Source organism: Petaurus breviceps, unplaced genomic scaffold (assembly GCF_028583685.1).
Source record: "Petaurus breviceps papuanus isolate PSGF00001 unplaced genomic scaffold, PetGlider_PUasm1.0 229, whole genome shotgun sequence".
In the NCBI taxonomy this organism is placed as follows: Eukaryota; Metazoa; Chordata; class Mammalia; order Diprotodontia; family Petauridae; genus Petaurus; species Petaurus breviceps.
In genome coordinates, this window is record NW_027185903.1 from 3,582,604 (window position 1) to 3,609,243 (window position 26,640).

General features: G+C 38.2%; 1 protein-coding gene across 1 annotated transcript in view; it reads left to right on the forward strand.

The window, feature by feature from the left end:
* The window catches only part of CAMK4 (calcium/calmodulin dependent protein kinase IV), a 219,255-nt gene that overhangs the window by 45,240 nt on the left and 147,375 nt on the right, over nt 1–26,640 (forward strand). Inside the window, exon 2 of the mRNA XM_069096101.1 lies at nt 6,168–6,246. Within this exon, the coding sequence (XP_068952202.1) occupies nt 6,168–6,246 (79 nt within the window). The remainder of the gene's footprint in view (nt 1–6,167; nt 6,247–26,640) is intronic.

The following is a 26,640-nucleotide window of genomic DNA, read 5'->3' on the forward strand; positions in this document are numbered from 1 at the left end:
AGAGACAGAGAGAGAGAGAGAGCAGAGTAGATTTCTATATGTAAAAAAAATTATTTATATCAGCTGTTTTGACATGGTAACCATGTGGTGGCTTCAGAAAATTGGCTAGAATTTAGTGTGGGCGAGTAATAATGATGATGATGATGATGATGTAAATTAAAACCTTGAAAGATAGACTGGAACTAAGGATTTGTATTTTATCCTGGAACCAATAGGGAACCCATCGGACTCTTTGAACAAGGGAATGACATATGCTTTAGGGATATTGATTTAGTGGGAAGGTCTGATTGAAGAGTGAAGATACTGGAGGAAAGGAGATCAATTAACAAATGCTTATTGAATGAATGAATAAAAGGATGAACCAATGAGGTTAGTGTATAGTTCAGGAGAGAGGTGATAAAACATGGAATCATCAATGTAAATGGAGAGAACAGGAAGACATGAGAGATGCTATGGAGGTAGAATGCAAGCTTTTTGAGAGAAAGAATTATTTCCATATTTAAATTTGTCCCCATAGTACAAAGCACGGTGGCTCTCATATAATAAGCTCTTAATAAAAGCATGTTGATTTAAGGATTGGTTGACTTGACAACAGATTGGATATGAGGGATGAAAGAACTTAGAGAGGAGATCTTTGTTGTGATGTTACTGATGGTCTGTGTCCAATTCTTTAGGTTCTATATGCCTGTTAACTTTCCCTCATATTGACCCCCAAACCTTAAACACACACACACACACACTCCTGCCTCTGCCAATAGATGAATCATAGTGTCATGATGCCATAGCATCATTGTCCTAGTAGTCTGTATTAGGTTGGGTAATGGTAACAATGAGAGTGTGGGGTGGGGATGATCCCTAGTGACCTTGTTGGAGACTGTTCTCCTATGTGATGCTCATCTCTGGTAGAAGATTAAAGTGATGGTGTAATTGTTCTCGACAGTTCTGCATTGGTGTCAGTAAACTGCTTTCCCAAGCCAATAAAAGTAAATAAGCACAAACAAAACCCCTCAGGGTTTTTTGAGAGGGATCCTGTAAACCTGAGAAGAAGGGGTTAAGCTTTGAGTGTAGATGCAGTTTGCAGTCTTTAGTGTTGGGGAAACTTCAAAGCTCTTCTCTTTATTCTAAAGTTACTTTTTATCTCAAATGCCAGAGCAGAAGGCAAAACAGTTAGCTGTTTTGTCCTGGAGTCAGTGAAAATTGGGACCTTCTCCCTTCCTCCAGCTTTGGCAGATTTGATGGCGTTGTCAGCTGTTCTGCCAGCCGCAGGGTTCAGGCTTATTCTCTTCACAGATATGAGGGGCCTGTCATAGGACAGAAGATTATGACCAAAGGCTATTTGACTCAGTGAAGTAAATGGATGCCCTGGCCCCTAAATTGAGGCTGACCCTCAGCTCTCCAAGGAGTGGTGAAGAGTCTTCATTGGCTTCCACAGCTGTGAGCTTCTATGTTACACAAATGCTCTGGGGTATCTCAGCATAGCCTGTTCCTCCAGGCTCAGCTTCTACTTGATCAGGGAACACCACCATACTTCTCAAAATTTAGCTTTTTTCTCACCCAGGGCATAATGGGGATTTCTGTGTGGAGCACAGAGGCTTCACCCCCAAGAATTTTTCAGTTTGTTAGAGGGACAGACATGCAGCTGTAATTTGGCATTGGACCGGAGGCCTATAGATAGGAAGTGCCAGTTAAGTTCAGGGACTTCATGAGGCATTGTTAGGAGTACTGTAGTGACAACTAGCATCACGTTGCCTGAAGAGATATGGAAATTTTCACAGATTTGCTAGGGTCAAGGACTGCATGAGGCCACTAACTAGCTCTTTGTCGCTTGAATGGGTACAGAGGTGGTGAGTTTTTCTGGGGAATTCCTCAACCCAAACTGGGTCCTAGGATACTTCTAGACAGTAAACCTTGGTGTCAGTTTGATGGTAGATCAATAAATTAAGAAGCCTAAAAGATAACAAGTTTAACTAACCGCAGCAGCTGATGGGTATAAAGCAATACCCTGAACAAAGGGAGACATGCTACATGCATTTGCAAGGTTTTACATAGCCTTAGGATGACATTATCGGTGGCAAAATGAGCCTATCAGGTGAGGCTGCTCAGGAACCTTCCTTATTTGGGAGGATGAGTAATAGGGACAGGATATTAGGTGATGTAGAGGATCTTAGGTAATTGACACAGGATGTTGTTATGGGAGAAATATCAGTTCTCTGAGTTGTGTTGTGTTGGGTAACTGCTGGAAATATACATATCCATATATATATCCACATATATGTGTGTGTATATACACATCCCACAATGCAAAAATTATGCAGGTAAAAAACCTAGTTTTTATTATTATACTCACACATAGGTTCAGGCCTCAGAAAAAAACTTGAACAGCCATGAGGATTATGACAAGGCATGTTATAGACAAAATTATGTCAGAGTAACAGAGAAATAATTCATTTACATGTTACCATTTTTTTGTGTTTCTCTTAGGCCATAAAAGTTAAAAAGAAGATAGATCTGTAATGCTATTATACTTCCTTCAATGTCATAAAAGTTGAACAAATTTAGTTAAATAGATAGTCATAATCTCATTCATCCCCCTAAGGAAACAAACCTCAAATAGACTCTATAGGTAAATTAAGTCAGGCTACAGATTAAAACTATGTTTAGAGGGTTCGAAAATGGGCTGATTGAGAAGGAGGATTTACATGTCTTCACAAAGTCAAGGACAGTAGAAATTCTTGCTCTGGCTTCTTATCTCAGGAATGTTTAAGATTCTAAGTAAATTTTCATAGCCCATAAGATAGGTTTTGACTAGTTGAAATTGATATTAACCAAGGAGGAATGGCCTGAGTCCCAAATAATAAAATGAAATTAAAACTTCCCATAACAACATTAACCTTAGGGAGAAAACATGTTAACCTTGAGGTTTCAGGGGATGCCAAAGACCAGGTGTTCTTAGTTTTCTCTAAGGTTAGTCTTATCAGGATATCTTAGTTGTGGAGGTCGCTAAGATAGTGGAGCCCTCTTTTTGGGTAAACTCATCCTGTTGTTGAATAAAATATTGCTTGAGAGTCTACCTTCATTTACATTGCCTTTCAGCTCTATTTCTTTGATTTCTACAGTTATTTTTTTCTGGGGAGAAGATATGTCCTTAAAATTCAGTCTATCTCCTCCACAATTTTTATACCAGAGCATCATATAGGAAAATGTTATATATACAATACCAAAGCTGAGTTCCTAATTTGTGGGGTTGGAGATTGGTCATTTCTTCAGAACGAGAGAGGCACTAGGCATGACCTTTTTTTCTCTTAGTGAAGTTAACTTTCAGCTCCTTTGAATTTGCCTGATATCAGCCAAGAGGGGACATGTAGGTCCCCAAATTGCCAGGCCTGGTTGCCTGTAGCTCTCCCTATCTCCCTTCTCCCTTCTCACACTGGTGGCCAACGGGGTAGAGGCTACCTCAGTGATTAGAGTGATTGGGCTGAGATGAACATACACTTTGGATGTGGCTGGTGTTGCATTCAAGTGCAAATAAGGCCTTTGCTACATTTGTAACCTGCCTGAGAAGAGGCAGGAGGATATCCTAGACTTAGGAGTGGCTCCCCTGAATTTTCAGGGAATAAGCATCTAAAGGCATTTGTTCAGGGTTGGGCAGCTGTTTGATTTCCATGCAATTAAGCATGAGTTCTACCCCACTGATGCAGAGGCAGATGATGATACAGCATGCCCTATGTTCATCTATGTTCTATTGGTATTTATTAATAAAGGTATGAATTTTCAGGCAGGTGAATTCCTTACTCTTCCCTCTGAGTTTCTAGCTCCTTCCTTCCCCTCCCCCCTCAGCTCCTTACCATCAGTTTTTTGGACAGTGTTTTTTGAGGTGTCCCTCTTTCCTACCAGCAACATCCTTTGGTGTTCATGGGTAACATGAACTTGCTTTTGACCTACTTAGGATCAGATCTTTTACATTTCTCATCACCCCCAAGGTTCTTCAGTATCCTGAATGGTTGTGATTTCTCTCATTTCTGCCATTGTCCAGAAACCCTAACAATTTGTATTTCTTAATTTTAGGGGTCCAGTGACTAGCACCATACTTCCATTTAATCACTTAGCGTTGGATTGTTTTTTGCAAAGGAGTATTTATTTCGAAGATATAGCAATAACAAACATACAAGCATGAACCCTTAACACCTCCGAGGCATCCCCTGCATAGCTAGAAGAGTGGGAGGAATCTGGCTCACAATTTAACTCAATTCCTACTTTGTATTAGGCTTACCAAGTTCAAGTCTAAAGCCCTGCTTTGATTGGTGTTCCAGACCGTTGCTTTTCAAGGCTCCTCTTCTGGACTAGCTGTAACATCTGACCTGGAATCCTGAGCTCCAAGATTCCCATGGCTTGAACACCTAGGTTTAGGACACCACCCCATGCACCTAGAAACTGAGAAGGACAAACAAAACATAACAAAACTCCAAGATCATTTCATGGGTCCAGTGGCCTCATTAGAGATGGGGGATGGCCCTCAGCCCCTTTTCCTCTTACTGTGTATTATCTCCTGAGAGGAGATCTCATTAATACTGGAATGTGACTTGCTTACACTAGTAGATTTAAAGATGAAGACAGTTCAGGCTATCAGCCTTCCATCTACATGGTAGGCCAACACAGAATGTATGGCCACATATGCACCAGTTTTCTTGTCTCCCAGAACCCAGTGTAATGCCAGTCATGGCAGCACACATGAGGACTGCTGCTGTGAATAATTTAAAGAGTCTAATCACATAGTATAATGAACTCTCTAATTATTCAGAACTAAACATTGTTCAATATATAAATCTCATAACATTCAGAATGTCATATGGCACATAGCATCTATCATTACATTCAGCAACATTCCCCAAAATACTTGCTTACACAATCGGGGGTCCCAGGCTAGGGTCTTCCCTAGCATGGCATATCCTTAAGGAGTAGCAGAAAATACCACACCATTCATCCTAGATTACAGTAAGAACAATTTCCTTAATACAAAGTGTCCAAGTCCTTTTCATCTGGACTCAAGGTTGACTTCCAAGTCCCATGGTGCTTCTTCTGTGGGCTGACCACTTCCGACTCTCTCCTGGATTCACACATAGACAGCTTTACTCTTGCTCTAGGTCTCAGCTCACAGGGACTGCACTACTCCAAGCTCCTACCCAACAGCAGGCTCTGGGGGCTCCTGCCCGCAGCTTCTGCTTCTGGGAAAACAAAGCTTAACTACCAACACCACCATCTCAATTCACCTCCAAAATCCAGAGGCTCTGTGTCAACAGCTCAGTTCACTTTAATAGCTCTTAAAAGGGGCCTAAGCTAAGCCTCCTTCCATGAGCAGGTCTCTGCCCTACAACTCTATTTGCTTTTACAGTTCAGAAACTCCTTCAGCAAGTTTCTGTCATCAAAGGTCTTCTCTTTACTCTTAAAGGTCTTTCCTTTGCTCTCAGAGGTCTTCTTTCAGCTCTCAAAAGTCTCCTTCCCACTCTTAGAGGTCTCTTCTCTTCATTTTCTTCTCCATAATAACTCACCTTCTAAAGGCTGGCTCCCTTAATGTCTGCTCTCTCACACCACTTGCTGTCTTTATATACAGTTCTAGGCTGCATCTGATTGGCTAAAACTCACTACCCATATTTAATTGGCTAAAACAAAATGCCCATGTCTGATTGGCTAGAACTCACATACCAGTCTCTGATTGGCTAGAATTCAATACATATATCTGATTGGCTAGAACTCAATGCACATAAAAGTCTCTGATTGGCTAGAATTCAATCCAGCAAAAAATCCCATTCTGCTTGCCATTAGAGTAAGTTCTAAGCATCTTCCATGTGGATGAAACCCTTCTGAGTAGATTAAACTCTGGTCTAATTGTGTCAATTCAAAAAACTGTAAAGGTTCCCTATTGGCTCTAGAATCAAATGTTATTTAATTTTTGTCACATTTTTTAAAATTTCCATCTTTTAAATAAGTCTTATAATGAACAGAATTATTAATACAGTAGTGCATATGCACATATGTGTGTGTGTGTGTAACTTACAAATAAGTAATACACATATTGGGAGTGTGTGTTCAAATTTTTTTTTTATTGACAAGGTACACTTTTTAAAAAGTTTACAGTTTATTTTTCTATTTATCCTTCCTCTCTCCTTAAGGGGTGCTACATCAATTGTGTACAGATGTATCCAGAAGGGGACACAGAAGCCTTATGCTCTCAAAGTGCTAAAGAAAACAGTAAGTGTATTTAATTATATATCTGCATTTCCAAAAAATTACAGGGACTAGAGCAGGGGTGGGGAACCTGCAGCCTCGAGGACACTTTAGGTCCTAAAGTGACAATTCAAAGGGCCACCCTTATGAACCTAGAGGGCCACATGTGACCTCAAGGCCGAAGGTTCCCCACCCCTGGACTAGACCATTTTGAAGTGTAGACTCAAAAGGATCATGGGAAAAGAGAATCTTATCCCTAGCTGACTGAATATTGCTTATACTGAAAAACATTGAAAATTTTATCTGATTGGAAATGCATGGATCTTTGAAAGAAATGTGTGGGCTTACCTCTGTTTTGACTAAAATGATGTTCATATTTTGGGGGTACAGAAAAAGTAGCTTTGTGTACGTAATGAGGGATGGACCTATTGGGGCTCCACCCACAGAATATGCACAGTGTGTTCTGCCTGCTGCCAATGCACATGGGAGGCCTGGTGAACCTGCTACAGGAATTTCATGACATATAATCTACATATACTCAACACAGAACAGACAGTCTGAGTATTTCTGGTCTACAATCCATGTGACAAAGAAATTAATTTTTAATTTCACTGTTGAACTGGAAGTAGGAGTGCATACAAAATATCCTGATGGGGATGACTTGGTCATTTTTTCAACCTTCCTTTGCATTGCATCCAGGGGGAAAAAGAGTCTTGAGTTCTTCTCCCAGAAGTCTTTTGTATGTATACTCTTGTAGCACCAATGCAATATTTACAGTACCCATGATCATGTTAAAGACTGTGACTACAAGTATCACATGGCATTTGATCACAAAATATACCAGATTCTCCAGGCAGAGAACAGAACTGAAACATTTATTTAGATACCAGAAAACTAAATGTAATGGGAATGAGAATTTGAAGATCTTCCCTGCCCCTTAATAGACCTGGGGGAGAGTTTGAAGACCTCCCCTGCTTTGAAAGTAAACTCTGCCCTCAATAGGCTGAATGTAATCACATGGAGCTTGTGATGGAGGGAATTTGCTGAAGGGTGCAGCAGAGCCCACAGGAAACTTCCCTGATATGAAGATAAACTCTGCCCCCTGATAGACTCAATGTAGTCACATGGAGCCTGTGGTGGGAGGAGTTTGCTGAAGGGAAACAGAGCCCACAGGAAGCTGGTAGTCAGAGCTAGCCAGACTCTGGGGGAAGAGGATGTTCATTAAGGAGAAAGAGAAGTTTGTGAGTAAATATTGATTTTGCATTGGTTTGTGGGAAGACAAAAGGATGGTATGGCTCTCAGTGTTATTATGGCTTCTGAATATTGTTGGTACTATGATGGAATTGGCTTACTGGTTTTGGGATTCAGTTTTCTGGTGTCTAAATAAATGTTTCAGTTCTGTTCCTTACCCAGAGAATCTGGTATATTTTGCGATTGAACATCATGTGATACTTATAGTCATGGTCTTTTATCGTGATCATGGGTACTGTAAATATTGCATTGGTGCTACAACTCTGTCCTGACTCAGTAGCCAATCAAAAATGTCCTTTCCTCACCACAGGGACAGTGGGGGAAACAGTCCAAGAATATGTGTGCATGTTTCAAAATTCACGTCAGGGATTGCTTCAAGCTCAGCATGCTGCACATACTCATGAGAGTTGGTCTCTTGTTGGGCAGTCCCTGTTATACTTAACAGTTATGATCCTGAAAAGTTGTATGTGGAAGGGCATGTGTATGAGAGCAGCCTAGAAAAATATCAAACTCCACCTAAAGAAAGCCATAAGATAAGATACCCACACAATATACATACCCACACACATGGATACCTGAAACAAGTGAGGATATACCTCAATCAAAAAATCAACAATGTAAGATGTTAGACTAAATAGGAAAAGTCTTTGAAAATCATTGGATGAACTGGAGTGACACTGCATAGGAGACATCCTCTGTTGAGCTGAGGAAATCATGCCCTGATGGTCATGTATGAAGTTCGAGCTAAGAGATTTAAGCCAGGAGAGATTGTAGTTCTGGCTAAGCCCCTGAGAATTAGCTAGTAATTGTTGGAGTTGGAGGTGTGGGGATGCAAGGGGAGAAGTAGAATACAGGACCTGGATCCCAACTTTGGTTTCCTTCCTCTTCCCTTTGCCAGAAAAGTACCTTGTGAACATCAGAGCACCATAGAACATAAACTTTTTCCTTTTTAAAATTTTTTTTTAATTTATGGAATAAAACAATCAATTCCATAACATAGTATAATAAAAAAAAATGACTGCACATGAAACTGCAAATATACTATGTACAACTTGCTATTCTTTTAAAATATACAACAAAGTCATCATGTAAATTTCTTTTAAAATTTTCTTCCTTTCCCTCCTGCCTGCCCCAGTAGATGGCCACCATTAGATACAGATATGTAAAATTGTTCTATACATCTTTTTATCAATTATTTCTCTGGATGCAGAAGGTATCTTTCTTCATATGTCTCTTATACTTAATTTAGGTATTTATAATAATAAAATAACTTATTAGAGGCGGCCAGGTGGTTCAGTGAGTAAGAGCACCGGCCCCAGTGTTGGGATGACCTGGGGATCAAATCCGGGCTCAGATACTTAGCACCACACCCAGAAATAACTGGCCATGTAACCTTGAGCAAGTTACTTAACCCCAATTGCTTTAAAAAATAATGCAATAAAATAAAATAACATTATTCAAAGTCATTCTGAAACAATATTGCTGTTGCTGTATACAATGTTCTCTTGGTTCTGCTCATTTTGCACTTCATTATATTGTATAAATCTTTCCATGTTTTTCTAAGATCATTGACCTCATAATTAATCCATCACAGTCATATACTACAACTTGTTCAGCCATTCCCCAATTGATGAGCATTCCTGCAAGTTCCAGTTCTTTGCTGGATATAAACATTTTAGAACATAGAGGTTCTTTTCCTTTTTCCATAATCATCTTTGGAAATAAACCTAGAAGTGGTGGACATTTCAGTAGTGCTTTCAGAATAGCTAATGCAGTGTCTGCAGTGAGAGCCAAGAATAGATTTGACTTGATTCAATAAGGAAGCCGTAGTAACAGAGACTAGTCAGTATACCAAAGTGGAAGAAACAGTATATAGCTTAGTTCCTTCAATAACTATTCCAACAAAAATTTCAGAAGAGTGCCAGATCAAGTAGTGATCAGAACTCTAAAAAGAAACCAAAATGTTTCATCTTTCACAATTCAACTCACAAATAAGGGACTAGGACAGGTACTGTGGAACAAGGTGGGCCAAAATTACAAAGCTAGAATAGAAGTAAAATAGGAGCACATGATTTTCTTTCTAATCCTAGAGAAGGGATTGGGATCTTGAACTCAGCCGCCATATGAAGACTATAGATCTGTCTCTCTGACCAAGGAAAGGCTCTCTTTAGCTATGGAACCCAGGGACCAACACCTGTTGCTCTACCCTAGGAGAAAGCATTTAAGAGCCAGATGTCTCTTGTAGAATAGGGTCAATGTACTGTCATTCTAACCCAGGAGAGGGGTTGTAGACTCAGTGCCATTACCCTGGAGGAGCACAGAAATTCAGTGCTATTGCTCTCATTCAGCCCCACGATGCCACATAAAACAGACCAAGACAAGCAAGGATCATACAATTAAATCAGACTCAAAAGAAGTAAATAGAGTCTAGCCTAGACCAACAGACAGAGTAAAGGCCCAAATCTGAGAGGTGAGGTTAGAAGAATGAATAAAGGAAAAAGAGCTATTAAGATTCTAGAGACTCCTAGGATAGAAACCTAGAAGAAGAAAATAATTCCAAAACACATACAAACAAAGCCTCAAAGAACACAGTTTGTTCAAAAGATCAATTAGAAGTCCTAAAAGAAATGATATAAGAATTTTAAAAATGATTTTACAGCTGAACTGAAAGCACTAGATGAACAAATTGGAACAAGGAATGAGATATAAGGAGTAGAGTTTTAAAAAGAGAATTAACAGTCTGACATAAGAGATATAAAATTTTAACCAAGTAATGTATTCCATGAAAATCGGAATGAGCCAAACAGAAGTAAATGTCTTCCTGAGAAAATAAGAAATTAAAAAAATAAAGTTACAAAATTGAAAAAAATGAAGAAAATATAAGGGGTCCCATATAAAAAAATCAACTGACCTAGAAAAAAAGATCAAGGAGAGAGAATTTAAGAATGGCTGCACTACCTGAAAGCCAAGGCAAAAAAAAAATAGCCTAGACATATTTTGATGAAAGAGAACTTACCACATTTATTAGAAATGAGAGGTAAGTAATAGACAGGGTTAGGAGAGATGCAAAGTGAAAATAGAATGCACTGGTCATCTTTTGAAAAAACAAAAAATCATAAAATGAAAACTCACAGTAACATCATAGCCAAAATCCAGAGCTTTCAGGTCAAAGAAAAAACACTTTAAGCTGCCAGAAAGAAAATGTTCAAGAATTAAGGAACCATAATCAGGCTCATGAAAAATTTAGCAGTTACCACTTTAAAGAGCAGAAAAGTAAGGATTATTGTATTCCAAAAGGCAAAAATATTGGCTTATAATCAAGAATATCTTACCCAGAAAAACCAAGTATAATCCTTTAGGGGAAAAATATGCCTTCAGTGAACCACAAAATTTTCAAGCATTCCTAATGAAGAGACCAGAGTTTAGTGTCATTCAATCATTAAGTCATGTCCTACTCTTCATGACCCCTTGGACCCATAAATGCCAGACCCTTCTATCCTCCACTATTTCCTGAAGTTTGTCCAAGCTCATGTTCATTGTTTCCATGATTCTATCTATCCATTTTACACTCTGCCACCCCCTTTTCCTTTTGCCTTCAGTCTTTCTTGACATCAGGTCTTTTCCAAGGAATCCCATCTTCTTATTATGTGGTCAAAGTATTTAAACTTCCGTTTCAGTATTTGACCTTCTAATGAATCGTCTGAATTAATTTATTTAAGTATAAGTATTGACTGATTTGATCTCCTTGCAGTCCAAGGAACTCTCAAAAGCCTTCTTCAGCACCACAATTAAAAAGTGCTGATTCTATGGTGTTCAGGTTCATTATAGTGCAGCCCTCACAACCATACATTGCTACTGAAAAAAACATTGCTTTGACTATTCAGACTTTTGTTGGCAAGGTGATGCCTTTGCTTTTTAGTGTGCTGTTCAGATTTTCCATAGCTTTCCTTTCAAGGAGTAAGCGTCTTTTAATTTCATGACTGAAGTCACTATCTGCAGTGATCTTTGAGTCTAAGAATATAAAATCTGATACTATTTCCATTTTTTTCTCCCTGTTTTCCAGGAAGTTATGTGACAAGTTGTCATGATCTTAATTTTTTTTTATGTTAAACTTCAAGCTAGCTTTTACAGTCTTCTCTTTCACTCTCATTGAGAGGTTTCTTAATTCTTCTTCACTTTCTGCCATCAGGGTGGTATCACTTGTATACCTGAGATTGTTGATATTTCTTCCAGCAACCTTAATTCCAACTTTTGATTCATCCAGCCTGGCATTTTGCATGATATGCTCTGGATATAAGCTAAATAAGTAAGGTGACAATATATAGCCTGTGCTCTTTTTCAAATATTAAACTAATCAGTTGTTCCATGTTCAGTTCTACCTGCTGCTTCTTGACCCATGCTTGTTCCTCAGGAGATAAGAAAGAGGATCTGGTACTGCCATCTCTTTGAGGACTCGTCACATTTTCTTGTGATCCACACAGTCAAAGGCTTTATTGCCGTCAGCGAAGCAGAAGAACATTTTTTTTCCTGGAACTCCCTTGCTTTCTCCATAATCCAGTGCATGTTGGAAATTTGGTCTGTAATTCCTCTGCCTCTTCAAAAATTAGCCAGCTCTTCTGGTAATTCTAGGTTCACATATTGCAGAACACTAGTTTATAGAATCTGAAGCATAACCTTGCTGGTGTGTGAAATGAGCACAATTGTTTCATAATTTGAACATTCTTTGTGTTGCCCTTCTTTAGGACTGGGATATAAAATAATCTTTTCCAATCCATTGGCTGTGGTTGAGTTTTCAAAATTTTCTGACATTTTGAGCACTTTAATGGCATCATCTTTTAAGATTTTAAATGACTAGGGGCAGCCAGGTGGCTCAGCGAGTAAGAGCACAGGCTCCAGTGTTGGGATGACCTGGAGATCGAATCCCGGGCTCAGACACTTAGCACCCACCCAGAAACACCTGGCCGTGTAACCTTGAGCAAGTTACTTAACCCCAATTGCTTAGGGGCAGCCAGGTGGCTCAGCGAGTAAGAGCACCAGCTCCAGTGTTGGGATGACCTGGAGATCGAATCCCAGGCTCAGACACTCAGCACCACACCCAGAAATAACTGGCCGTGTAACCTTGAGCAAGTTACTTAACCCCGATTACTTTAAAAAAAAAATATTTTAAATGACTTAGCTAAAATTCCTTATTAAAATTAAAATTCCTGGCCTTATTGTTAGCAATGCTTCCTAAGGGCCACTAGACTATATTCTCCAGGATGTCTGGCTCTAGATCAGTGACGACACCTTCCTGGTTATTGGTAATGTCAAAATATTTCTTGTATAATAACTCTTCTATATATTCTTGTCACCTCTTCTTAATTTCTTCTATATCTGTTAAGGCCCTACAAATTTTGTCTTTTATCATGCTCATTTTTTGCATGAAACATTTCCTATCTCTATTTTTTCTTTTTTGGAGGGTAATTGGGGATAAGTGACTTGCCCAAGGTCACACAGCTAGTTTTTGTGTTAAGTGTCTGAGGCCATATTTGAACTCAGGTCCTCCTGACTCCAGGGCTGGTGCTCTATTTACTGAGCCACCTAGACACCCCTTATCTCTAATTTTCTTGAAGAGTTCCCTTGTCTTACCAATTCTTTTGTTTTCTTCTATTTGTTCACATTTATCATTTAAGAAAACTTTCTTGTCTCTCCTTGCTATTTTCTGCAATTCTATATTCACTTGGGTCTATCTTTCCTTTTCTTCTTTCCCTTTCCCTTTCATTCTTTCCCCAGATATTTGTAAAGCTTCATCATACAGCCTTTTTGCTTTCTTACTCTTCTTTTTCTTTAGATATTTTTGTTGTTTCCTGTACAATATTGCAAACCTCTGTCTATAGTTCTTCAGGCACTCTTATCCATTAAATCTAATCCCTTAAATCTGTTCATCACTTCCACTTCACATTTATAAGGAATGTCACTTAGCTCATAACAATATGGCCTGATGGTTTTCTCTACTTTCTTCAATTTAAATATGAGTTTTGTAATAAGAAGATCATGGTCTGATCCACAGTTAACTCCAGGTCTTGTTTTTAGCAGACTTTGTAGAGCTTCTCAATCTTTGACTGCAAAGTATGTAGTGAATCTGATTTCAGTATTGACTATCTGATGATATCCATGTGTAAAGTTGCCTTTTGGGCTGTTGAAAAAAAAATGTTTTTGCTATGACCAGCAAGTTATCTTCACAAAATTCTGTTAATTTCTGCCCTGCTTCATTTTGTGCTCCATGGCCAAACTTGCCTGTTATTCAAATTATATTTTAATTTACTGCTTTAGCATCCCATTTAGCTTTTCACTCCTCTATGATGAATATGTCTTCTTTTTTTGGTGTTATTTCTAGATTTCTAGGTGTGGTAGGTCTCCACAGAACTGATCAACTCTGGCCCCTTTGGCATTACTGATTGGAGTGTAAATTGTATTACAGTGATTTTGGATGGTTTGCCCTGGATTCAAAAAGATAACATTTTGTCATTTTTGAGATTATATTCCAACATTGCTTTCTTACCCTTTTATTGATTATGAGGGCTAGTCCACCTTTTGTCAGTACTCTCCACTATGACCTGTCCATCTTGGGTGAAACCTACACAGCATTGCTAATAGTTTCATTGAGGTACTCAAGCCCCTTCCCCATGACAAGGCAGTAATCCAGGAGGGGATAGTTTAGTAGAAACTTTGAAATATAGCCACAGGAGTTAATAGAAATATAATATATATTTTCTTACTCATAAATGTCCTTAGACAAAATCGACCTTGTGGGTGCTGGAAAGTATTGGACTGAAAAACTCAATTTTGATCTGATCTAGACTGGAAATGAAATGGAAATTTGGGGTACCAATAATTATGGAAAAAATATCTGAGGATCCATTGATTAGGTACTGTTGTAAATCATAAAATCAATGACACAGAGATGGGGGGAAAACACAGTTTGTTATAGTCATAGGCAGGCTTCAGTGTATACAAAAGTCAGTGAGCCCCATTAGGTTTCAAAAACCTAATGTTACATAAGTAGGATGTGACTTGTTTCTTGATGTCTCATGGAGTCATTAGCTTCTATTTGGTGAATTCTGATTTTTAAGGAATTATTTTCGTCAGTGAACTTTTGTACCTCTTTTCCACTTTGCCAATTCTACTTTTTAAGGAATTCTTTTCTTCAATGAATTTTTGTTCTTCTTTTTCTGTTTTGCCAATTCTGTTTCTTATTTTCTGTGGCATTTTTGTACCTCTTTACCAAGTTGACTCTCTTTTCATAATTTTCTTTCATCAGTAAAATTTCTTTTCTCTATTTTTCTTCTACCTCTATTATTTGATTTTTAAAATTCTTTTTGAGTTCCTCCAGGAAGTTTTTCTTTGGAGACCTGTGACCAATTCACATTATTCTTTGAAGCTTTGCATGTAGCTGTTTTGATAGTCTTCTAAGTTTGTGTCTTGATCTTCCCTATCACCATACTAATCTTCTATGGTCAGTTTCTTTTGTTGTTGTTTGCTCCTTTTCCCATCCTATTTCTTGGCTTGTAACTTTATGTCAAAGTTGGACTCTGCTCCTGTATAGAAGTGGCACTGTCCCAAACTTCAGTTTTTTTGTGTTGCTGTTTTTTAGGGCTAGCTCTGGAGGTCTGTAGGTTTTTGATTCCTCCAAGGCAGTATGAGCTAAGGAGAGGTGTGGCCACTGTTCTCCTGGCCTGTGCTCTGGTCTGTAAGTGACCACAAGCATTCTTCTTCATCATGGAACTATGACCAGGGCCCCTGCTCCCCTGAGGTCACAAGTGCTAGTCATCTAGTGTACCTCTTAACTTTGGAACTGTGAGCCAGAGCTGTGCATGGGCAATATGACACTACCAGCAAGGGGTCCCCTGTAATCTCCTTCTGACCATTGTCCTACCCTATTGCTGTATGTGGTTGAAAGCTCCCAAAGCTGTGGCTGCTGATGCTGAACTGCCTCCAGTGTCTGCTACTGCCCTCCTGGCATGGCCTGCCTTTCATAGTCTGTGCTGGTCTCCAGGTTCATTCACTATCCCACCGAGATAGACCTTTCCTGCTGATCTCCCAAGTTGTACTGAATGGGAAAATTCTTTCACCATGATCTTTTGTTGGTTCTGCCATCCTGAAATTTGATTTGAAGTGTTACTTTAAAGTTGTTTGGAGGAGAGTTTGACAGAGCTCAGGTTAGCCCCTGCCTTTACTCTGTCATCTTGGCTCTGCCCCGGACAATTTCAAAAGCATTTTAGTGTTTACAAAATTTTCATTGTGCTGATCATTGTATTTCCTTACTATCTATTCAGTCATCTCTCCTATTGCATCAAACTAGTCTAAGAAAACAGAAGTATAGTAGTTCTCTAAATTTCTTCAAAGACATAAAAATATCAAAAGTTAATGGAACACAATTATTTTTTTTTACTAGACTCTTATTATGTAAACTAATGGCATTTTTGGAGGTCTGTGATAAAATCTAAAGTCTGAGACTTGGATGTGTTTAGTGACAACAAGGAATAGCGTATGTAACTTCTTGCTGAGTAAGGTAAACTGCTTGTTTGTGTAAAGTAACTGCTCTCTCAAGCTCATTTTCATTATAGTGTTGAAAACAGGTGAAATGTCATTGAAAGGGTTGGCAAAAACATTGCAATCATAAAATGCGACATAACCTCATTTGGAATATGTAACATCATAAACAATGACTCAATCAATAAGAATTCATTAAGAACCTACACTGTGCCAGGTTCTGTGCTAAGCTTTGCCAATACAAAAATGAAAAAGTTCATGCCCTCCAGTGACTCCCTTCTCTGAATTTCAAGTAAAGTAAAGGAAGTCATTTGTAAAGTAGGGAGGATATTATGTGGGAGGCTTTCAGTTCAATGTAGGGGAAAAACTTCCTAAAATCAGAGCTGTTCAGAAGTAGCAATGTTTGGAGGCAGGAGATTCTCCACCATTGAAGACCTTTTGCTAGGAATGGATGACCATTAGATCCCTTCTGAGATTCTTTCTAATGCTGAGATTCTCTGATACTGTAATATCATATGAAACTGCTGAGAAGAAAACCTCTGTGAATTTTAAATTGCTATAGAAATGTGAGTTGGTGTTATTTTCAATTTTACTTTGTAGTTTTCAAATGGCATAAATCGATATGCAGGTTATCAACAAGTACTTATTAAGCTTAGACCAGGCGCTGTATTAATTAAGTGCTAGAGATTCAAAGAAATGAAAAAAAAAGCCCTTGTTCTCAAGGAGCTCACAATCTAACAGGGTAAGAAACATGCAAATGATCATCATGTACAGACAAGATATTTCCAGGAGAAGTTGGTAAGGATTTAAGTTGAATTCTTCATTCCCTATATATTGTCTCAGGTTTCCCTATATACTATCCTCCTTATTCAAGAGAACTGGAAATAGAATGTTATTCCACAATTATAAGAAGTAATTGTAATACTAGCCTTTGGATATACCAATATTTTCATCATGTTTATATTTGCTGAGATCCGGTACCTTCTCTTGGGTAACTTTGCAGAGATGGAGTAAAAACTCTAGCAACAGAGGAGGGCCCCCTTATTTTTAACTGGTAGAGCCCTGCTGCTCACATCTTGAATCATAAAGAGTCTGACAATTCTCTCCAGAGGATTTTAGGTCCTAAGAAAAGTAGCTTGTCCTTATAAGAGGCAGCGTGGTTTAATAGAGAGCGGGCCCTGAAATCAGAGAAACCCAGAATCAAGTCCCGTCTTTGACACAGACTGACTGTGTGACCCTGGGTAAGTCACTTGCCAGTCAGGACTCTAGGCAACTCTAAGAATATAAGCTGAAGACCGATTCCAACTGGTATTCTTCATCAAAGAAAATTCCCTACACTAATGAAATCAAAGACCTGCACCAACCCCTCACTCTCAAAAAAAAAAAGTAGTTGTGTTAGAGTATGACTTGAGCCAGTGATACAAAAATATTTTGAATTAATAACATATTAAATATTTCTTAGAAAAGCATGTAGTTCTGATCATATTTTGTTGTTGTTATTCAGTCTAGTTGTGTCTAACTCTTCATGACATCATTTAGGGTTTTCTTGGTAAAGATACTAGAGTAGTTTGCAGTTTCCCTCTCCAGTGGATTCACATTGTCAGACAATCAGAAATTAGTTGACTTGCCCAGGGTCACACAGCTGGGAAGTGTATGAGACTGAATTTGACCTTCTGCTGCCTCATCACATAACATCACCCTTAATAGAGAGAGCACATTGGAACTTTATCTAGGTGAGGGGATCTTCCATCACAAATTTGGCTGTCATTGCTGTGGATGTATATTTGTTTCCTGTCTAGGGTCTAGGCCTACTGGCTTTGAAACCTCAGTGCAGTAGACTATGGAGGGGTTTTGCCATTTTATTTCTTCCTTGGAACATCCATAGTAAGAACCCTCTTGAATCCAAAAGGAAGATTCTTTCACAGATGTGTAAGGTCTTGCTGTTTATTTCCCCCAGTATTTAGCCTTTCTTGTTCATTTATTTACTTCTCTCATATGTTTTGGATGCAACAAGGCACATATTAGACAGATCAGTATTGTAATTAAATCTTTCTTCCCAGCATTCACTTTATATTTTTGTAAGGTAAGAACAGACCTCCTTTTTGGCAGTGTTGAAAATGCCATGTGTTAGGAGGAAGGAAGGAGAAAAAGTTTGGAATAATATGTGTGTGCTAATTGGGAGACAGTAAGTCTAGTTAGACTTCCATTCTGTATTCTTCCTAAAGCCTGTGTAATAAAGTCAGATTTTTACCATGAGCTCAGGAAGGGATATTCCTCTTTAAATAAATCCATTTATGGTACATGTACAACAAGCTAGCTCTTATCTTCTTTAGACCCTGGAAAAGCCCAGCTCCATAACTCTTAGAGAGGAAGCATTCGTTCCAGCTACCACTGGTGCCCATAAAACAAAATGTCAAAAAGTCAGTATTGGTTTGAATGCCTGAGGATTATATGGGCAATCAGATGAATCTCTGTTAAGCTTGGACTCTCGGAGCTGGAGAGATCAACTACCCCATTTTCTATATACAATATTCGATTTATCTTCGTAGGGTTCACCCTAAACTTGTGAAGTTTGTAACTTTTTAAATTGTATGCCAATTTATTCTTTGTCTATACCTTCCCCCCATCCCTTCTTTGACACCTTTCCTTATGATCACTCTTCTAATTCTCTTCCCTTCTGTCAATGCCTGCTCTTCTGAAATGGATATATATATGTATATATAATGAAGTATAGCTTCATGTAAATTTTAGTATTATTCTAATTTCAAGTCTTTTTAAAAAAGAAAGGATTTGTCTCCAGTTAGAGTACTGTAAGGTATGGCTGAATAGGCAGAAAGAACAGCAGGCAAGGGGAATCTTTCATGCAGATAGCATGACTAGATTTGTCCACTCCCTAATCTATCCCTAAAGAGTTTGAATGTTTGAAAGCCAGGGATAGCTTTTCTGTGTTCTGTGCTGCTACAACATCTCTGTCTCTCAGCTCTACTCCTTAGATTTACCAGAACATATAGCCCTGACCTTGGAGAATCTGAGTTCAGATTCTGGCTCTGCTAGTTTGCATTTATGATTTCATAGAACTGGAAGAGACCTTAGAAGACCCTGATGGAATCCCACCCACGATTGTGCAGATGAGCAAACTGATGCCCAGAGAGGAAGAGTGATGTGCTCAAAGTATAGAGGAAGAAACATTCAGAACTCTACATACCAACACATTACCTGTACCATAGATATATATAAAGGAACGTTACCACGTTCTGATGGAGCACCTGTGTTTTCTTGGTGTTAATTGTTAGGCCAAAGTTAGCACAAGCAGCAGATCCATACTTTGCTGCATCTCAGCTTCAGCGGCTGCATTGAGTGCACAGTCATTTTCAAACAGAAAGTCATGCACCAACACTCCCTCCACTTTGGTCTTAGTTTGTAACCTTTTTTTTTTTTTTTCCTTTTCGAGGGGGTAAGGTAGAGCAATTGGGGTTAAGTGACTTGCCCAAGGTCACACAGCTAGTTTTGTGTTAAATGTCCGAAGCTGGATTTGAACTCAAGTCCTCCTGAGTCCAAGGCTGGTGCTCTATTCTAGCCACCCTGTTTGTAACCTTTTCAAGTTGAAGAATTCGCCGTCAATGTGGTAGCTGACCTTGATGCCTTGTTCATCCTCACTGAAAGGATTTGACAAAATGACTGTAAACATCATGCTAAAAAACATGGGAGCAAGCACACAACCTTGTTTCACTCCTTTGGTGATACCATACATATGTGAACTATCCATTACAGCAAATGGAGAAGTTCTGAATGCTGTGGGTAAGTTCAATTACCTTGGCAGTGTACTTTCCAGGGATGTACACATTGATAATAAGGTTGATGTACACATTGCTGGAGCTAGCTCAGTGTGTGGGAAGTTCCAAAGGAAAGTAGAGGAGAGAAGAAGACATTGGGTTAGATGACATCTAACGTGCCTTGTACTTTTAAGTCCCATGAGCTTTAGGACCCCAGACTTCAGAGGCATCAGAGAAAGATGGTGCTGTTAGGAATCTGTGTTTATTTAGCTTTGTAAAACTTGTATTGTGAAGTTGTGGTATATAAATGTAATAGAATACTATTGTGCTATAAGGAATGATGAGCAGGCAAACTTCAGAAAAACCTGGAAAGACTTATGTGAACTGATGCTGAGTGAAGTGAGCAGAACCAGGAGAACATTGTACATAGTAACAGCCACAGTGTGTGATGACTGACTTTGATAGACTTAGCTCTTCTCAGCAATGCAAGGACCTAAAGCAATTCCAAAACACTCATCATGGGAAATACCATCAACATCCAGAAAAAGAAATATGGAGTCTGAATGCAGATCAAAGCAGACTATTTTTTTTGTTTTGTTTTGTTTTGTGTTTTTCTTTCTCATGGTTACTCCCATTAGTTCTAATTCTTCTATACAACATGACTAATGTGAAAATCTTTAATAGGAATGTATATGTAGAGCCTATATCTGATTGCATGCTGTCTTGGGGAGGGGAAGGGGAAGGAGCAGGAGAAAATTTAAAATTTGTGGAAGTGAATGTTGAAAACTAAAAATAAATAAATTAACAAAAAAGCTTGTATTGTAAAAAGAGATCGGGACCTGAAGACAAAGATCATTGTGATTTTAGTACACAAACCATCTGTGAAGTTAATGAGGACTTCTAGTTAATGAAGGTCCCAATTTGGTTAATATCAGGAGAAAATTTTATGATAGCAAATAGAAATTTGAAAATTCAGGAGCTGTTCAAATTATCAAGATAAGATTTATTATTTTGCTCAGCATTTCATTTTATTTCTACTTGTTCAATCGGAAGATCTTAACCTGGGGCTTTTAAACCCATGTGGATTTATACTAATAAAAGAATTTTTTTAAAAAAATCTGCATTTTGCATAATTACTCTATCTTCTCACCAACATGTTAGTATTGACATATACTTGCTGATATGTATTATGAGGAACAAGAATATTATAAATACAGAGGTAGCAAACCATAGATTAATAGTAATGAGAACTTAAAAGTTTTTGGATATATTTTTGGTTATGTTTATATAAATATATTTATATTACATATTTTGGTTATATTTCTCAAAATATAGCCAAGAATGATGGATAGGTAGGAAATAAAGTTAATTTCAGTGTCTTACAAAAGAAAGGAAGGAGGGAGGAAGGAAGGAAGGAAAGAAGGAAGGAAGGAAGGAAGGAAGGAAGGAAGGAAGGAAGGAAGGAAGGAAGGAAGGAAGGAAGGAAGGAAGGAAGGGAGAGAGAGAGGGAGGAAAAAAAAAGACAAGGCAGAATATTGTGTGTAATTTTGCTATCTATATTCACTGAGATGCAACAAAATCCAAGTTGCAAAGAAATTCCCTACAGATGATGAGGTGTTACAGTTACCTGTGTTTGTGGATAACATTGAGCTTCACAACATTGCAGAATCTCTTGGAAAAGATCCATAGCCGATCAAAAATGTTTGACCAATCATCTACAAAGGATGGGCAAAGAATGTCTATTTTTCAGACTTTGAAAAGTTGTTCAGTTTTAATGTATCTATGTGCATGTCCACAGTAGATATATCTGGACATAGTATAAATGAATAATTTGGTGGGTCCAGAATTAATTAAAAGGAGAGTGTCAGATTGCCTTTAGAAAACTATAAAGCTCTTTAAAAAACCTGCAAATTTATAGAAACAAAGGCCCACATTTTTTTTACTATTGAAATTTGCAAAGGTCCATATATTAATACTAATATTCTGCTTGTACTATATAGCTCCATGACATGGAACACAACAGTCTCCAAAAATTAAAAATAAATATCACACAGAACATAATAAAGAGGTGTGTGATGAGTGTGAACCAGCTGTGATATTTAACAAAAGGGAATTTGAAGAACTGGAATAAAGGCAGTCCTCAGGGAAAGATGATATGTCATCGGCATGCTAGAAAAAGAAGATAGGGTGGTCACATGAAAATGATAAAGGGCAGCCCATGACAGTATAAATACTCTAGTAGTATTCATATAATGTCATGAAAAGTAAGGAAAGCAGCCTCCAGAACTTTGGGTAGACCAGGGCTTCTTTAACTTTTTCCACTCACAATCCCTGACCCCATATGGGGTCATGACCCACAGTTTAAGAAGTGCTAGGGTAGACCACCTATGAGACTCAATTTATGAGAGGATATGGACAAGAGTCATACAAGGTACGGCTAGATTGATCTATATTGTCTATATAGATTGATCTATATTGTCAGAGGCAATGTCCAAAATGATGAGATCACAAATATGTTTAAAAGTTGAGTATTTAAATTTTGCTTTTTTTCTTCTCTTCAGTCATCTTAAGTTATGTCTGACTCATCATGACCACATTTGAGGTTTTCTTGGCAAAGATACTAGAATGGTTTGACATTTCCTTCTCTAGCTCATTTTACAGATGAGGAAACTCAGGCAAACAGAGCTAAGTGACTTGCCTAGGGTCACATAGCTAGTAAATGTCTATGGTCAGATTTGAATTCAGGAAGATGAGTCCTCCTAACTACAGACCTGCCACTTTATCCACTGTGCCACCTACCTTATTAACTTATTCTTAAGTATTGAATAATTACTTTTTATGTGCCCTCAGTCACTGTGCTAAGTATTGCAGATACAAAGAAGAACTAAAACATTTCTTGTGCTGTAGAAACTTAACATTCTAACGAAGGAGACAACATAAATAATTAAGGACTTATAAGATATATATGAAGTAAATGGAAATAATGTATATTTGAATTCTTTTCTCTAGGAATGTTAGTTTCAACATGTTCTTCGTGATTTGTAGAAGATAGGGTTCTAAATGTATCAGTAGAAATTCATACAGATGTTCCATTAAAACTGTTATCTTGTTGAAATAATTCCTGTGAAATTTCTACTAAGTTAGAGGAACATAATCAATTGACTTCAGAGGTGAAGCTGGGAAAAATTGTTAGAAATTACAGGGACAAAATAAGGAAGGATGCATTAGGAGAAACTTTTTAATAATGTGAGCTGATAAAAATGTAATTGACGATGATGCAGTGAGTTTTCTATCGCTGGAAATTCCGAAGCAGAGAATTAATGAAGATGTTCCTTCAGGGGCTTACTATATTTTTCTTTGTGGTTGTACTTACTTTAATCACCAGGTTAGTAAATCAAGGGAAAACAGAAACCAGACCCTTTAAAAAATACCCCAAGCTCGAAAACTATATGATTATTATTTCTTTGATATTGGCTATTGATCCTATACTTTTCTTAGGAAAATAAAAACTAAAGTGGAAAATTAAAGGTTGTTTTCTTGTTACAGTGATATTCAACATTGAATGAAAAACTCTACCCTGTGGGCAATTGTATCAGCAATGCCATATTCACAATGCCTATAGAGATTACAAATATGCTGATATAATTATCCATCACAAAATACATCAGGTTTGCCATTTGGGGAAATAAACTAGAAAATTTATTAAGATACCAAAAGACTGAGTCCCAAAACTAGAAAGTGAAAGCCATCAGAGTAGTTATGATATTGGCACAGGTAGATAAAGTAGAAAGCACCCACATTCTCAAGCCTTTAAAACAGAACAGGCTACCTCAGGCAAAGGTCCTCCTCTCCCCACTCACAGCAACCACCCAGCGCCCTGGAAGTGGGCTCCCAGCAGCTCCGGCCCCTGGCAGTCCTCAGCAGGAGTCCTAACTCAAAAAAAAAAAAAAGGCAACCGCCACCGACTGCCAACCGCAGGACCGTTAGCTCGGCTTTTCACTTTCTCTTGCTCTGCTATGTCAGCACGTCCATGGGGCATGGGAGATCTTTAAATCCCATAACCCTTACAGCAATAAAAGAGTATCTTTGTGTTTCCACCGCTGAATATTGGTCTATCCTATTCAGTCATTCCTCATAAAAATTCAAGAATGTGTTCCTAACTGCAAATAACAAAGTGTTGAGCTAATATATTTTCAGAGTTTTAAATGTTCATAGGCATCATTGAATTCTGGCAGTAATCTGCCATGTCTGAGAGCTCTTTTTGATTTCTAAATAAAGACAGATTTTGTTCTTAGGCTTCTAGTCTTACTGTCAAGGTAGCTTGAGAAAGCCTACCCTTTATATTCTTCCAGACTCTACTTATGGTGACATTAAGGGGCCAGTGGTAAAAATGAATTCAGAAATAAATCTATGAACTTGGATGATTTGTTTGTTAGATATTAGGTAGGGAAATATTTTACAAGACTTTCCTTGGAATTTTTCCGTAAGAATTCATTGGTAAATTCTGTTCAAATGACCACCCAAACATGAACTCTGAAGTCTGATTTACATGACATCATAGGATTTAGGACTGAATGGAACTTTAGAGGTCATGGAGAGCACCCTTTTAATTTTACAAATGAGGAAATTGAGGTCTAAGATTGTTCCATGACTTGCCCAAAGTCTGTGACAGAGATGGAATTCAGATCCTGGTCTTCTGACTCTAGATCCAGTTTCTTTCGTATACCTTTTCCATATTCCATTACTAAAAGTTAAATGAAAATTAAGGTCCAACCAAAAAAGTCATCATTTGTTAGAAGGTGGTAGCCATTTTTTATTCACGTGCATTCAGAAGACCTAGGTTGTAATTGTGGATTTGCCTCATGTTAGCTCAGTCATCTTAGGGAATTCCCTTCTCTACTTGCGGTCTCAGTTCCCTCATCTGTGGAATAAGGGAATTGGATTAGATCAGAAATTCATAATGTGGGGCAAACAAAATTTGAAGGGGGTCCAAGGATGGATTCTGGGGGGTCAGTAAATTTGGATGGAAAAATTTTTTGATAACTGTAAAAAAAACTGATAAAATTTTGATAACTTCTATATAGTTTTCTTTATAATCCTATGCATTTTATTTTATGCACTTAAAAATGTCATCTAGAGAAAAGATTCAGGGCAGCTAGGTAGTGAAGTGAATAGAGCACTGGCCCTGGAGTCAGGAGGGCCTGAGTTCAAATCCAGCCTCAGACACTTAACACTTAGTAGCCATGTGACCTTGGACAAGTCACTTAACCCCAATTGCCCTGCCTTCCCCCTCCAAAAAAAAAAAAAAAGAAAGAAAAAGAGAAAGGATTCATAGACAGATAAAGGATCCGTGACATAAAAAAAATTATTCTGAACTTTAAGGTCCATTTCAGCTCTAGATTTATGATCCTATGAAGTCTTAACCACAGTAAAATACTGATGCTCTTCTGTAGCCACAAGAGAACAAACTTAAGGCATAGCCTCAAGTTTTGACGCAGCCATATTTCCCTTAGGAATGCTTTTCATCAGAAATCTTTTCTGTTTCATCAAATACTCATTCCTCTCCCCTGTAGTTTTGCTGGGTAAATTATACTTGGCAATGTTGGGTAAGCTTTCTTTGCTGTAAGCCTACATCTTTTTCTCTCTGTAATGTTCTGTTTCAAACTCTTTACTCCTTTACAGCAGTGTCTGCTAAACTGTATCTGATCTTGATTATGGCTACTTGGGATTTGAATTCTTGCTTTCCAGATGGTTGAAGTATTTTTTAGTTTGACCTAGAAATTCTGGATTTTGGCTACAATGATCTTGAGTTTTCTTTTAGGATGTGACTAGTGCATTCCTTTTTTATCCTATGTTTCTAAGGGATCTGGACAGTTTTCTTTTTTCTTTCTTTTCTTTTTGCCATGGCTTTCAGTAATTTTAAAAGTTTTTCTCCTTGACTTGTTTTCCAGATCAATTATTTTTGCTGTGAGATACCTTGCACTGGACCTTTTGATCTTGTTTTAATATTTCTGAATATCTTGTCAAGTGATTGGCTTAAACTTAGTCCATTCTAATTTTCCAGGAGTTTGTTGCTTGAACACACTTTTGTAACTCTTGTGCCAAACTATTAATTCTCTTTCCAATTCTTTCTTCCATAACTCTCATTTTTCAGTTTTTTTCCTGTAATACTCTCATTTCATTTATAAAGAACATTTTTAAGCTCTTTTAAAACTCCTGCTTCATCTCTTGCAGGAATTCTAGTTGAATATGTGACTAAGCTTTGTTTTCTTTGAGCCTTTGCCCTTGCTTTGGAGCATTTTGGGGGGTGGGGGTGGAGGTTGTGCCTTGTGTGTCCCTGTCTCTGTTTTGTGGTGGGATTCTTCTTTTTGTTTGCTCATTCTTCTAGCCTACTTCTTGACTTCAGACTTGATACTAGGTCTAGGCTCTACACACTTCTGGAGGGAAGGTATGGACTGGTCCTACTGTTGCTTTCTTGGGGTGTTGAGTGCTGTATTGTCCTAGGATCTCACGACATCTCAGGCTTGGAGCCTGAGAGCTTCCAGTGCTCCAAAGTGGTCTGAATCAGGGCAAATTTTAATTGTTTTCCCCCGATCTAAGCTCAGCCAGATCTTGATTTGAGTTTGGGTGTGAGCAATAGTAGATTGCTGCTACACTCAGCCACTATCATTCAGGTGGAAGACTCTGCTGGTGCAGAATGATAGAACTGCAGCTCACTTCTGGTCTGTGGTTTCTGTCTTTCTTCTGTCTTCTTCATGTTTCAGACTAGGCTGGAAGCTGAAACTGAGACCATGCTCTACTCTTGGGATCCGAGAAACACAACTGCTACTTGCTGCAGAATTTGTTTCTTGATAGCTACAAA